Source organism: Callithrix jacchus, chromosome 3, assembly GCF_049354715.1.
Source record: "Callithrix jacchus isolate 240 chromosome 3, calJac240_pri, whole genome shotgun sequence".
In the NCBI taxonomy this organism is placed as follows: Eukaryota; Metazoa; Chordata; class Mammalia; order Primates; family Cebidae; genus Callithrix; species Callithrix jacchus.
The window spans coordinates 163,018,534-163,030,942 of NC_133504.1; the positions used below are offsets into that span (position 1 = coordinate 163,018,534).

Here is a 12,409-nt window from a genome sequence, read left to right on the forward strand (position 1 = left end):
TACTAGATGATTTATTAGAATCTTTAAACTGACTTTATGGTCCTATATCTAAGTCATGAATTGGTTTAGGATAAGTTTTGGATAAGATTCAAATAGTTGTATGTGAACTTCTATATACATTTGCATATTCATTGCGAACAAATCAATAAATGATCTTTTCCTTATTTCATAGACATCCGGAGATCCAGATGATGTTGCTTTACTAAAGAAACAGCCTAACTTCCACCAGCTATTAGTCTCTTGCCTATGATGTCAGGCCAAATGTAATAGAAATTTCACCATATGTAGATTCTTTGTGCCTTATGAAAATATCCTTGGTCATAGACAGAAGGAACACATTGTAAAAATTATGTTTATAGTGTGAGAACTGGAAGCTATGGTTGGCATCACTACGTAGATGCATTTCCTCTCTCTCTCTCTCTCTCTCTGTATATATATACACATGTACATATATTACATACATTGCTTAATAGATGATGGCAAGTCATCCATGTGCTTCCAAAATCAAAGCAATTAAAAAAATAAGTTCTGCCACATGTTGTTCACTAAGTATACAATGAATATATTGAACATAATTTGATCAATTAAAAAGAACATTATGAAGACAAACTCTGAAACTGTCACTGAAGTTAATGTAAATTTTTGTATTTCGGGTTATTAAAATGGATTTTAAAATGGATGTTTATTCAAGATAAGTTCTTGCAAAAATAAATTACCTTACTTTCCATTTACTAAATACAATAAATGTTTTACTTGTAAGTGCATAATCTAAATAACAGCATATCAAGAATAAGCTCAATGGAATTCAAGAATAATAAGCAAAATAGTAACTGTACTTTTCATACTATTACTGTTTTGGGGGATTATATTATTTTTAAAAGAAAATGGAAAAATGCTTAGCACATAGTAAAATACTGAAGACTAAAAATAAACTGAAAAATAGAATGCATTTGCCTTTCTGTTATGAATCAAAAGCACAGTTGTACTTTTAGTTCACAAAAGTTTAACAACCACCAAGACCAGGTTTCCCAAGCAAATGAAAAATGAAACACAAAGGTGGAGATTTCATCTCAATAATGCTGTCAGTGATCCACATTTTACTCAACTAAACACATTATTTAGTTGAGAGCAAAGGCTTTTGTTTGAATTGCAAAGGTATGAGCTATGACAACTTGGGCTAAATCATCAGTTAGCTTTTCTAAAGTGTGAATTTCGGAAATAATTCCAGCAACTCTACAAATCTCCTAGAGTCTGTCAAAGAGTAACTACAGAAGCTTGATTTGAATGTCTCTCGAGTCCACACACACAAAACAAAAAGTAAGAGGGTAAGGGAGAGTATTATTTACAAGTTTGTATTTCTACAAATCTGCTTAACCTACTCTAATGAAAACAACAGGACTTAGGTACAACACTTTAAAATCTAATTCTCATGAAGAACACTCTAAGAAACATCACTTTAATTTTTTTCACAAATAACTGTAATAAAGCAATTCAGGAAAACTATAAATAAAATGAAGGCTTTATGTACAATGAAATCTCAATCTTTAAATTAGACCCTGCTGTATGGAATTGAAAGAACACAACAGTCAAGTTTTACCTTAGATAAATTCATTTATCAAAAGAAGGAAATTACAGAGAAACCCTGAATTCTATTTTTTTTTCTTTTTTAACATCAGATAAATCAAAGAAATATGTTTAATCAAAGAAAATATGTTTTGGCAGTTCTGTAAAAATTAAAGGTCATATATTTAAAATTAAAATAGGAGATTACCTACTTATGACAGAAAAAAAGCAGAACAAAATGGATCCTATTTATGTCAGACGTCAAAACAGACTGTACCTTTGTAAATGATCCCTTGTCCCCTGACAGCAATATTGAGGAGATGAAACATATCAATTACTATGACTAATTACATTAAGGGGAATGTGTTTCATTTGCCTTTATTTCATTTTAGGTCAGCTGTTTACTTGTGGTTAAAACTGTATACTTCCTTCGAATACCTAATGACAGAAAAGTTTTTCAAAGTCACTTTTGGCAAACTGTGTGATTCATTCCAATTGCTTTGAGGGTTTTCTCTTGGAATATGAACTTCTTTGCTCAGTGAAGAGGCTAACACCCTATATTAGTTTATTTATAAGCATATCGCTTTGCCTTTTAAACAGGATGCCAACAGTCTTGATATTAGCTGTTTTAAATATTCAGGAATATAGAGCTAACCTCATCTGATGAGGAAATGAAGCGTAAGTGACAGCACAGAGCATATAAAGTGTTTGCATAAAATATCTATAAAAGTGTCACTTGATATGTCCACTCAAAAACAGAAGATTACACAATTGAGAATGCAAATGCTATCTGGCCACAGGACAGAAGTACCATTAGGATAAAAACCGAGATATAAATATTCTGCAGACAGATCTCTTCACACTCCTTTGCATTACCTGTTGCTCTTTTCTAGAGAAACGTCTAATCTCAATGTATTTTTGGGTGTTTATAAGAAATCTGTAGAAAGTGCTACTGTTTTAGCTAGAATCTTCCTTGTTTACAAAACTGATAAAAGCACCACAACAATACAAAAATAAGCTTCTAACTTCAGGTAAGGCAATAATACAACAGGCATAAACACTAGATTATGTAAAATGTTGGTTTAAAATAAATAATTCAAATGCACATATATCAAAGGACATATTTTCAAAGCCATTTAATGCAAATGTAGTTCAAACCAGTGTTTAGGTTGCATTTGTTATTAGATATAAACGCATATTAAGACTGATTCTCCTTATCCAAACACCTACAGTAAGGTAATATATGTAGAAAATATTTATTAAAAAAAAATTTCAATAATCAAAAAAGCAATAAAGAATTAATATCTTTCTGTAACATCGTTAATGAGGCTATAAAATAACATTTTCTTTTGCCTCAATTCTTCTCAGATTCCACATTCCACACGCAAAGCATATTTAATGGAAACTAGACTGACAGTCATAACTGTGTTTCTTGAGATGGGTTCTGACAGGAAGAAAGACTTACTGATTTATTATCTGAGGTTGCTGTAGCATGAGACACAGCCCTTACCAAAAGGGCTTATTTGCTGTGGGGCAAACTTTGGTGGATACGCAAAGTAAACTTTCTGAGGATTGTGTATCACACAAGGAAAACTTTCAAAAATAAATTTCATTTTTGCTTAAGTTCCACCACAGAATATATGTATATTTTACTGTTTCTATATGTCACTGAGAAACGATTATGTCACATAATCTTTATATTCTCAATATATCATAACACATGCCGAAAGTCTTGCACACAGTATATTGATCATGAATACTTTCATTACGTGACTTAAATAATAAATGGCTCATGCAGTGTATTTTTGTTTACAAACTTTTAACACCAAACAGGAAGAATGCAAATAGTATTTGCATATCATTATAGATTACTAATTCTTATAGATATCAATTGTAATAGATATAAAATATTGAAAGTAGAGTTCTATATGACATTTGCATGTCAGTAAGTATTTTTAAACCAGCGTTTTCATCAAAGGAGTATTTCAATATCTCAGACTTAGTACTACATTTGCTTGAATCAGCATCTGCTTCTCTGTAAAATCCTGCACTGTAAATAACATAGCTAAAACTTTTATGGTATCCAACTTGCATAGACACCAGTAGTAACTTTAGAAACTTTTGCTCTGGATGCAATTATCCACTTAGTTGCCACAAAAGAAAATAATTTCAGGTGAAAACTAACCATCTAAACAATACAAGCATATTTATTCTGGGAACAAAAAGTAGAATGAATTAAGGATGTTGAGTGCAAAGAGAAGTGCAAAACACTGCCTACTTTGAACAGTTCCTTCAGTAGTTTACTGAACCTTAAGTCTAAACTTGCAAAATACAGTGGTACACCACTGGTGGATGGCCTTTGCTAAATTAATGGTGCACAAATTAACATTAAGTTCCTACTGTTAAATTTTAATAATAACTTTAAAAAACGAGAAGACAAAACTTTACCGAAGATAATCTGTCCCAGAGTTACTAGCCCTCCCTCGGATATTTAAATACATTTGGGATACATCTTACCTGTTTGCTGTACTTGTTATTGGTTTGACAGCTGTACTCAGAGCAGTGATCTGATCCAATTGAAATGTTGTCTCCTGCTCCCACAAATGTGTTGGCTGGTGGTAGATCTTGTACGGCCTGGTGTTTTTTTCCTGCAGTTGGTGACTGGGGATGAAGCTGGACAGTAGGCAATGGGGAACTAGATTTGTAATGCCTTGCCAGGTCGGGACTGCCAGGCCCACCATTAACAGATCTGTATCGCCCCATGCTTGGGCTGTCTGACAGCTTTTCATTGACACTATCATACCTCTGTCCATTTGGTTTAGAAGCCTCTACAGTGACAATGCTGCTGTAGAGAGGCTGCTTAGATTTTTTGTTTTTCTTGTCCTTTTTAGGCTTTTTAGATTTGTCATGCTGTTGCGGTGTAAAAAAGTCTTCGTGATCTTTTTTGCCGGCTTCATAGCCATTTTTATTTTTGGACCTGCAGTACCTTGCCATCACTACAATTAAGATGATTAGAATCACTGTCATAATGCCAGCAACCACGCCAATGACAATACTGAGTCTCTGTTTGCTAATTTCATAGCTTGGGTCACCAGCTATATCCTGGGTGAGTGGAGTGTGCAAACTTCTAGCTATCTGGGAGTCAATCACAGTTGCATTAGAAACACTTTCATTGACAAACACATGCACCAGAGCCGTGGTGGACTGGGAAGGCTGCCCACTGTCATTCACTTGCACCACCAACCTATGCAAGCCATAATGCTTTTGGGTGAGTTTTCCCACTAAGGAAACCACACCACTAGTGGGATCAATCTCAAACAGTTTGAAGGGATTCCCTCCCACAATGCTGTAGTTCAGGTCTGCATTGATGCCATCGTCACTGTCTGTTGCCAACACTGTAGCTACTACTGTCCTGACATTACTTGAAGGTGGCAGTAAAGTATAGGAAATGTTTCTGGGAAGGGTAACTGTGGGAGCATTGTCATTTTCATCCATCACAAAAAGCGAGACTGTGGCTGTGGCAGATCTGGGAGGATCTCCCCCGTCCACGGCCTTGACTCTGAAAGTGTATGTGGTCTGATGTTCCCGGTCAAAAGACATTGTGGAGTAAATGGTCCCCGTGTCATTTTCAATAGAAAAAATGTTATTGTTCTCCTCTATATACAAGCTCATCTCTGCATTCCGCCCCTTGTCAGCATCCATCACGGTGACCATCCCTACAGGACTGTTGGGCTGCAAGTTTTCTTTCACATAAAAGGTGAAGACGTCCTGCATAAACTTAGGGTCATTGTCATTCTTATCAGCCACCTGCACAATCACCGTGGTGCTGCCCTGCAGCACAGGGATGCCTTTGTCTTTGGCGTTAACTTTAAACTCATACCTGTCAGTCTGCTCGCGGTCCAGCACTGTATTGACCAGGATGTCCCCAGAATCGGGATCGATGGCAAAGATCCCCATCACAGAGGAGTCCAGCGAGTAGGCGATCTCGGCGTTCTTTCCGCTGTCGGCGTCTGTCGCCAGCACCGTGGCCACTCTCTCGCCCGGGATGTTGTTCTCAGGGAAGTAAACCTCCACCACCGACTGGCCGAACACGGGCGGGTTGTCATTGGTGTCCCCCACCTTGACGATCAGGGAGTTGTTGCTGGAGAGACTGGGGCTGCCTGAATCCACCGCCACGATGACCACGTTGAACTCCCGGGTGGTCTCATAGTCCAGAGGGGTCGAGGTGTGCAGGAAATACTTCTTCTTGTTCTGGTCACCCTCAGTGTCGCTGGCCGGCTTGAGCTGGAAGGGCACGTCGCCCACTACGGTGCAGGTGACCACCCCGTTCTCGCCTTGGTCTCGGTCGGACACCTGCACCAGTGCTATGGGGGTGTCGACCAGCACGTCCTCGGCCACGTTGGCCACCCCGTCCTTGAGAGGAATGCGCCCGATCTTGCGGATTTCAATGGACGGCACGTTGTCGTTCTCGTCCTTGATGTTGAGGACCACGGTGGCCTTGTCGGTCTTGGGGGGCTGCCCGCGGTCGCGGGCCATGACCGTGAAGCGCAGCTGGTTCACCTCCTCGCGGTCGATGCGGTGCAGGACGCTGAGCCAGCCGGACGTCTCATCCAGCCGCAGCAGCCGCCTCACCGACTCCGTGGCCGCCCCGAACACGTACTCGATCTGCCCGTTGACCCCCACGTCCAAGTCGGCTGCGCGCAGTTGCAGGATGGGGGTCCCCGGGGCGCTGTTCTCCGCCAAGTCGGCCTCGTACACGCTTTTCTCGAAGCGGGGGCTGTTGTCGTTCACGTCAGTGATGAGGACCCTCAGGATGGCCTGCGAGGAGCGAGGCGGGTCGCCGCCGTCGCGCACCCGCAGGGTCAGCTCATAGGAGTCGCGCTGCTCGCGGTCCAGCGCCCCCTTCACGATCAGCTGCGGCTGCTTCTCGCCGTCCGGGGTGTCCGCCACCTGCAGCTCGAACACGCTGCTGCGGCCCCCCGGGTTGGTGCCGCCGCCGCCGCCGCCCTCTGGCGCGTCGGGCCGCCGCTTGGAGCCTCCGGAGCCGCCGCCGCTCACGCCGTTCCCGCCGCCCCCGGGGTAGGGGGCGCTGTCGGCAGCCCCGGCGCGCCGGCCCTCGCTGCTGCCGCCTCCGGGTTCCTGGAGCAGCTCATAGCGCTCGATGCCGTTGCGGCCGAAGTCCCGGTCGGTGGCGGTGGGCAGCAGGTAGAGCGTGCCCACCGGCCGGTTCTCCTCTACCGTGAGCGTGAGCACTGGCGACGGGAAGGTGGGCGTGTTGTCGTTGATGTCTAGCACGATGACCCGACCCTCGAACAGGTCCACCCAGCTCTGCGAGGGCCCGATCACCGACACCTCGAAGTCCAGGAAGCACTCGTTCTCGTCGAAGATCATCTGACACTGAGGCAGCTTCTCGCGGTCGATGCGCCGCTCGCTTGTGCTCAGCTCGCCCGTAAGGTTGTCGATCTTCAGGTACTCGGAACCGGACTCCAGGCTGAAAGTCACCTCACCCGATCCGGTCACGATGCCCAGGTCCGAAGCCACGTTGCCGATACGGACGTCGGCGGGGCCCTCCTCGGCCAGCCGGTACCGGAGGAGCTGCTTGGCGGCCGCAAGGCTGAGCGAGAGCGGCAGGAGGAGGCAGCAGCCCAAGCACCAGCCGCGCGTCCATCCCGTGGTCCGCATCCTCAGCATCTTCTCCTGCTGCTGCTGCTACTGCTCCTTCTAACCACAGCCCCCTCGGCGCCCCCCTCCTCCGGGGCCGACCGCCTGCCCTCCCCCCAGTCCTCTCCCCTCTCCCGGAAAGGAAGGAGCGAGAGGGAGGGGAGGGAGGGGGCAGAAGCGGCGTGGAGAGTCGGCTGGGAATGGGGATGGGAGGGCAGCGATAGATGCTTCTTTATTTTCCTCCTGCTTCTTCCGAAAGTTATTGTTTCATAATTCATGCAATGGGTGCTAATCGCCCGCTCGCCGGCCGCCGTTCAGTCGCAGTACTCACAGTTCACGGGACACTGCGCGCCGCGGGTTCGGCTGCCCCCCCACCCAGAGTCATCCCCGCAGCGGGCGGAGAATCCCCGGCTCCAGTCCCCGCTGGGTCGGAAGGGGCCGGAACCGCTCCGGCAGACGGGCAGTGGGGCTGGGAAGAGGTGGGGAAAGAGCCTGCAGCCTCCCCCGCCTGCCAGCCCGCTGGTCTTTGCTGCTGCTACTCGAGTTGAGTCCGATGCACGTTCCAGGCGCTCACTCCAAACCCTGTCTCGGCTCCGGCTCTGGCCGCCCAGGCAAACGTGAGTCGTTTCCTGCACCAGGCGCTGGGGCCAGCAACAAGCCAGTCTCAACTCCGACTCTGCTAAGGCAGCGGGGGAGCTAGTCAACAGATCGAGAATGAAAAATTCCCCGGCACGTCGCTCCGGGCACGATGCAGTGGAGACTACTCGCGTCACAGCGCGGTGCGCGTCCGGGTCCCCCCGGCGCGCCAAAGAGAAGCTCGAGCCATCTTCAGAGACGCCCAGAGAGTCAATCCCTCCTCACCCCGGAGAGCGCGGGTTTCTCTTTTTTCTTAACAACTCTGCGCAAGGTCATTAGTCACGAAGCCGCCGCCTGAAACCGCAGCAGCCTTTCGCCCGCGGGGGCGAAGGCTTGAACCGTGCGCACCGTGCGTTGCCCAAGTTTGGGTTCGCAGCCGCAGAGTCCGTGCCTTTTCTCACCTGCATTCGGCCCGCATGTCGGAGCACTGGGATCTGCAGCGCTGTGCGCGATTCAGGGAGGAGATTGCAGCCTCTCTCTCTCCCCGCTCTCTCTCAATCCCTCCCCTCCCTCCCTCCCTTTCTCTCTCCTCCCTCCTCTCTCTCCTCCCTCCTCTCCTTTCCCCTTTCCCCCTCTCCCACTGGCTCTCCCGCACGCCCTCTCTCCTTCCTCTTACTCCCAATGCAGGGAACTCGAACTGAACTTGATCCCTTTGCAGTTCAAAGGTGAGCAAACCGGGCTCCGATCACAGGCGACGTTAGCCGGCGAAAGCGCCCGGCCGGGCGTCCCCAATGGCAATTAACAAAGATGCCCAATTCTGTCTGGGTTTCCGAAGAAAAGCCAAAAGCTTTGGGGCGGGGGTGGAGGGGGAGGTGGAGTCAGAGCCAGCTGCCAAGTAGCTTAAAAAAAAAAAAAAAAATCCAGTTTGCCAAGGGGAGAAAAAGTGCCAGTTGGTTGTGGCCTCGGAGTGTCCTGGCACGGCTGGTGAATTCCGCAGTTGTCTCGTCCCTTTGCGCGTCTCAGAGAGTCTGGCTCTCCGGCTGCAGCGACTCGGAGACACTGAACAGCAAGTGGGAAGCTCCCTTTCGCTACTCGCGAGCAGGAAACCCGCAAGTTGCCCAAAGTGGTGGTTGCTGCTGGGAGCTCGCTCGCTCCGGGCTCAGGCTTGTCCCTGACGCTGCTGCTGCAGCGGCGGCGGCGGCGGCAGTAGCAGCGGAGCAGCAGAAACTACACACTGGGAGAGTGCGAGGGAGGAGGGCCTGGGGTAAGGAGGCGGGAGGGAGTGTCAGCCCGTCGCCGCGCTCGGGAATGCCCAGCCTCAGCTCCAGGGGCCGCTCAAAGTGTGCCCAATCCGAGCCAGTCCTCTTTAAGCCAAAGTCCATTCCGCCCCCAACTCCCAACCCCCGCCCCCAGCGAGTACCGGGGTCTTCTTTTCTGGGGGACTTGTTTTCCCTCCCTCGGGCTGGTAAATTTCCTCTTCCCTTAACTAATACTCAGTTCACGCGTGAGAGCTTTTAGAGCTGGTATCAGGAGGGGTTTCTCCTTCTCTCATCCCCTCAGACGACGTTCTCCTTCCCCCGGAAAGTGTCAACGGTTCGCGATTTAGCATCTTGGTTAGGACCTGGTTATCGCGGTCTTGGTGAACTCACGACAGCCCAGAAAAAAGCCACTCTGTTCTGAAAAATCAAGACGGGCTGCAGTTGTGAAGAGAGAACATCAAACTCCAGAGAGCGGGAGAAAGATCCTTTTTTGGGAGCTTAGACTTTGGATGGTTGTTGGGGGAGAGGGGGTGGAGGGAGAAGGTTGCCTGTCCTTATTTAAATGCCTGACATTCCTGTCGTCGTGGTTACTTATGGGGGGTAGACCGTGTGTGCTCGCGCCTGGGGAATAAACACATGTTGGAAACCTCGATATTATTTTCTGAGCAGAAACCTGCAGCCTTTAGTAACTGGCAAAGTGTAGCGTCACCTATCTGGATAAAAGGGAAATAAACTTTAATGGCAACTTTTGTGTACCAAAGTGTAGCCAGGTCCCTATCTCTCCTTTTGACATTGTACCACTATTTCCTCACAGGAGTCTCCCCTAATTTTCAGATACGACCACCGCAGCCACCCTCAACAGATCTAAGGTCTGTTTTCTGAACTGAGCCATTTACTTATTTATTTCGGTGGCTGTAAATGAAGGGGCCAGGTTAGGTTGACAGGATTGAGATGGACTGGAGGTTTTTGGGGAGAATTTTTACCATCTCAAAAGAGAGAAAGGGCTGCTTCTGGGATTTGGTTAGTCTTCAGCTCGCCTGGCGTATCTATAAGCATGTAAGGGCCTCCCCTTAAAGAAAAATGTAAAGCTGGTTAAAAAAAAAAAAAACTCTGTCCAGTGCGGGTATTCTTTACGAGACCTGGATGAGAAGACAGAATGATTTAAACAAGACAAACACCAATAAAGTCAAGGAGCAGATGTAGCGCGCGGTTGTTTGGGTGGGCGCAGGGACAGGAATGAGGAGGGAGAGGCAGCGGAGATTTCCAAGCTTTCCCTATGCGGGATCGTAGAAGCGCGGAGAATGGAAGTGTGTGTAAGTGTGTGCCAGGGAGTTGGCGAGTATTTTCCAGTCTGTGAAAGCAGCATCACTCCGGGGGTGGTGGCTCCTCCTCCGAGGCCAGGGCAGGGAACCCGGCCTTCCCGCTAACCCTCCCTTGGCTGGCACCCGAACCTCTCAGCGCTGTATCTGCAGCATCAGCGAGAAAAGCCCCGCGCGCAGGCTCAGTGCGCAACACCGCAGTCTCCAGCCGGGGGCGGGGGTGGGCCCCGCAGCGCCTTAGATGCTGTCTAAGTGGCAGAAAAGCCAAATCCCTCTTACGCTGGGCAAGAACTCGGGTTTATCCGAACGCCTGCCTCTTTCCAAGCCTCCGACTCTGGTTCCCCTGTTTCCCAGGTTCGAGGCTAAAGGGAGAAGCCGTCTCCACTCCGCGGCGGTGCGCCCTGCATTCTGCTGCGCGGCAATATGGTGCAGAGCACTCACTCCCCTCGCCGCCTTACTAAGATTTTGCAAACTTCAGGCAGCCGCGTGGGCAGAAACGCTGTGCACTCCCTCTTCCCTCTCCAGACCATAAACTTGAATAAGCCTCTCCGCATCTCCAAGCTTTTGTTTGCCCGCGGCTCTGGCGCGCACTCTCCAGGCGCACAATTGGAGGGGGGGCGCGAAGGAGTGGGAGGCTTTTCCCCAGCGCGCTGCACATTTCTTCCAGGATGACTAGGGAGGTGCAGCGCGTCCTTCACAGTGGAGTGGTTTCCTCTTGGCGAGCGGGAGGAAGTCTCCAGCCCGCCCTCCTCACTCTCATTCCTACCAACTTCGCCTCGGAGCCCAGCCAGCGTGGGAAATGGGTCCGACGTGTGCTGCATGGAGAGCAGCGAGGACAGACTGCGGGGGCCAGGAAGCCTGCTGGCTGTGCTCCCACCCCCATCAGTCCCGGGCTCCGACCTTTCTGCCAGAGGAGCAAAGAAGTGGCGGCGGCTTTGCCCAGCAGCGCTGTTCTGGGCAAACAAACGGAATGGGCGGGGTAGGGGTACGGGGGAGGTGAGAGGAGCCCACGGGGCGCCCTGGCGGCGGATAAAGCTCCCAGTCCTCTTCCGCCCCTTGTCTAGAGGCTGACACTCTCTCTCCTCTCGCCGGCGCGGAGGATGAATGAAAGAGAGAAGCGGTTTCCCCCACCCCCGCCCCATTTCCGCAGTCTTAGAGCCAGTGTCACAAGTGCTCAGCAATTTCATTAAATGGAACCGGGAGACTTAATCCCCCCGGGTACCAGACCTCACCGAGGGAATGTGATCTCCGGCTTCGCTCCCACCCACCGTCCCCGCCCGGCTTCTCAGACCCGAGGCTGCATTTATCTTCTCAACCTAAGAGGAAAAGGTTCAGAAGAAAATGGGATCGAAAGTGTAACCGGCTGCGATAAATTGAAGAGCCGGTTGCTGCCGCCGCTGCTGGTGCTGCTGCTTTGGCGGCCAGAATTGGAGAGAGAAAATGAGATCAGTGTCCTAAAGCTTGCATTGCTCAGAGTCATCGGACGTCATCGCATGTAGGAAGCAAAATGTTTGAGGGAATGTTGAAATGGAGATTGCTGTTGTTTTCTTTAGTGGCTTTTAAAAAAGAGCAATAAAAGGAAATGTCCCTTAGCAACCAAGATGTAAAAACTGAAATTGATTAAAATACAAATACCAACCCGTACTAATATGCGTTTAATAAAACCTTGACTAACAATTCATTTTCTGTGCCAAATATCTTACCCTAAACTTAAAATATTCGGTAGGTTTTGCTTTGTTTAGTTTTTAAAAATTTACCTACTCACCTCGCTTGCTTAAACCTGTTTTGCCGTTAAGAAATTTCAGTGGCTGAACTGAAAAATAGCATTCAGGGTCCCTGGTGCAGTTCAAGCCTCAAGAAAAGACAGTAAGAGAAGTAACTACAACAAAAGTTTATGGTTAAGAATACAAAGTAGGTGTTGGAAATATGATCTCGGGGGGACTTTCATTTATAATAGACGCTGTATTCACAATAACACGAGAAAAAGGTTAAATTCAGTAAACATGATAGCCTGTTCTGTAAAGAAACATA

At 48.1% G+C, this 12,409-nt stretch overlaps 2 protein-coding genes across 17 annotated transcripts in view; one reads left to right on the top strand and one right to left on the bottom strand.

Annotated features, from left to right (window-relative positions):
* PCDH7 (protocadherin 7) overlaps positions 1 to 8,329 on the bottom strand; it is a 431,755-nt gene extending 423,426 nt beyond the window's left edge. For all 16 annotated transcript variants that reach the window (XM_035293920.3, XM_054253438.2, XM_054253437.2 and 13 more), the window contains exon 1: positions 4,081 to 8,329. In XM_035293920.3, coding sequence (XP_035149811.1) covers positions 4,081 to 7,254 — 3,174 coding nt within the window. In that variant the 5' untranslated portion in view covers positions 7,255 to 8,329. The remainder of the gene's footprint in view (positions 1 to 4,080) is intronic.
* A 93-nt stretch (positions 8,330 to 8,422) lies between these two features.
* LOC144581832 (uncharacterized) lies at positions 8,423 to 9,819 on the top strand. The gene is made up of 2 exons (XM_078367407.1): positions 8,423 to 9,064; positions 9,361 to 9,819. The coding sequence occupies exons 1-2, from the start codon at positions 8,608 to 8,610 to the stop codon at positions 9,441 to 9,443; spliced, it is 540 nt and encodes a 179-aa protein (XP_078223533.1). The 5' UTR covers positions 8,423 to 8,607; the 3' UTR covers positions 9,444 to 9,819.
* Positions 9,820 to 12,409: the final 2,590 nt, after the last annotated feature.

What these genes read in the sequence shown, in the direction of transcription:
- LOC144581832 (XM_078367407.1), top strand. Translation starts at nt 8,608, where the DNA reads ATGCCCAATTCTGTCTGGGTTTCCGAAGAAAAGCCAAAAGCTTTGGGG. An exon ending in GCGAGGGAGGAGGGCCTGGG is followed by an intron (nt 9,065 to 9,360) that starts GTAAGGAGGCGG and finishes TCATCCCCTCAG; the next exon opens with ACGACGTTCTCCTTCCCCCG.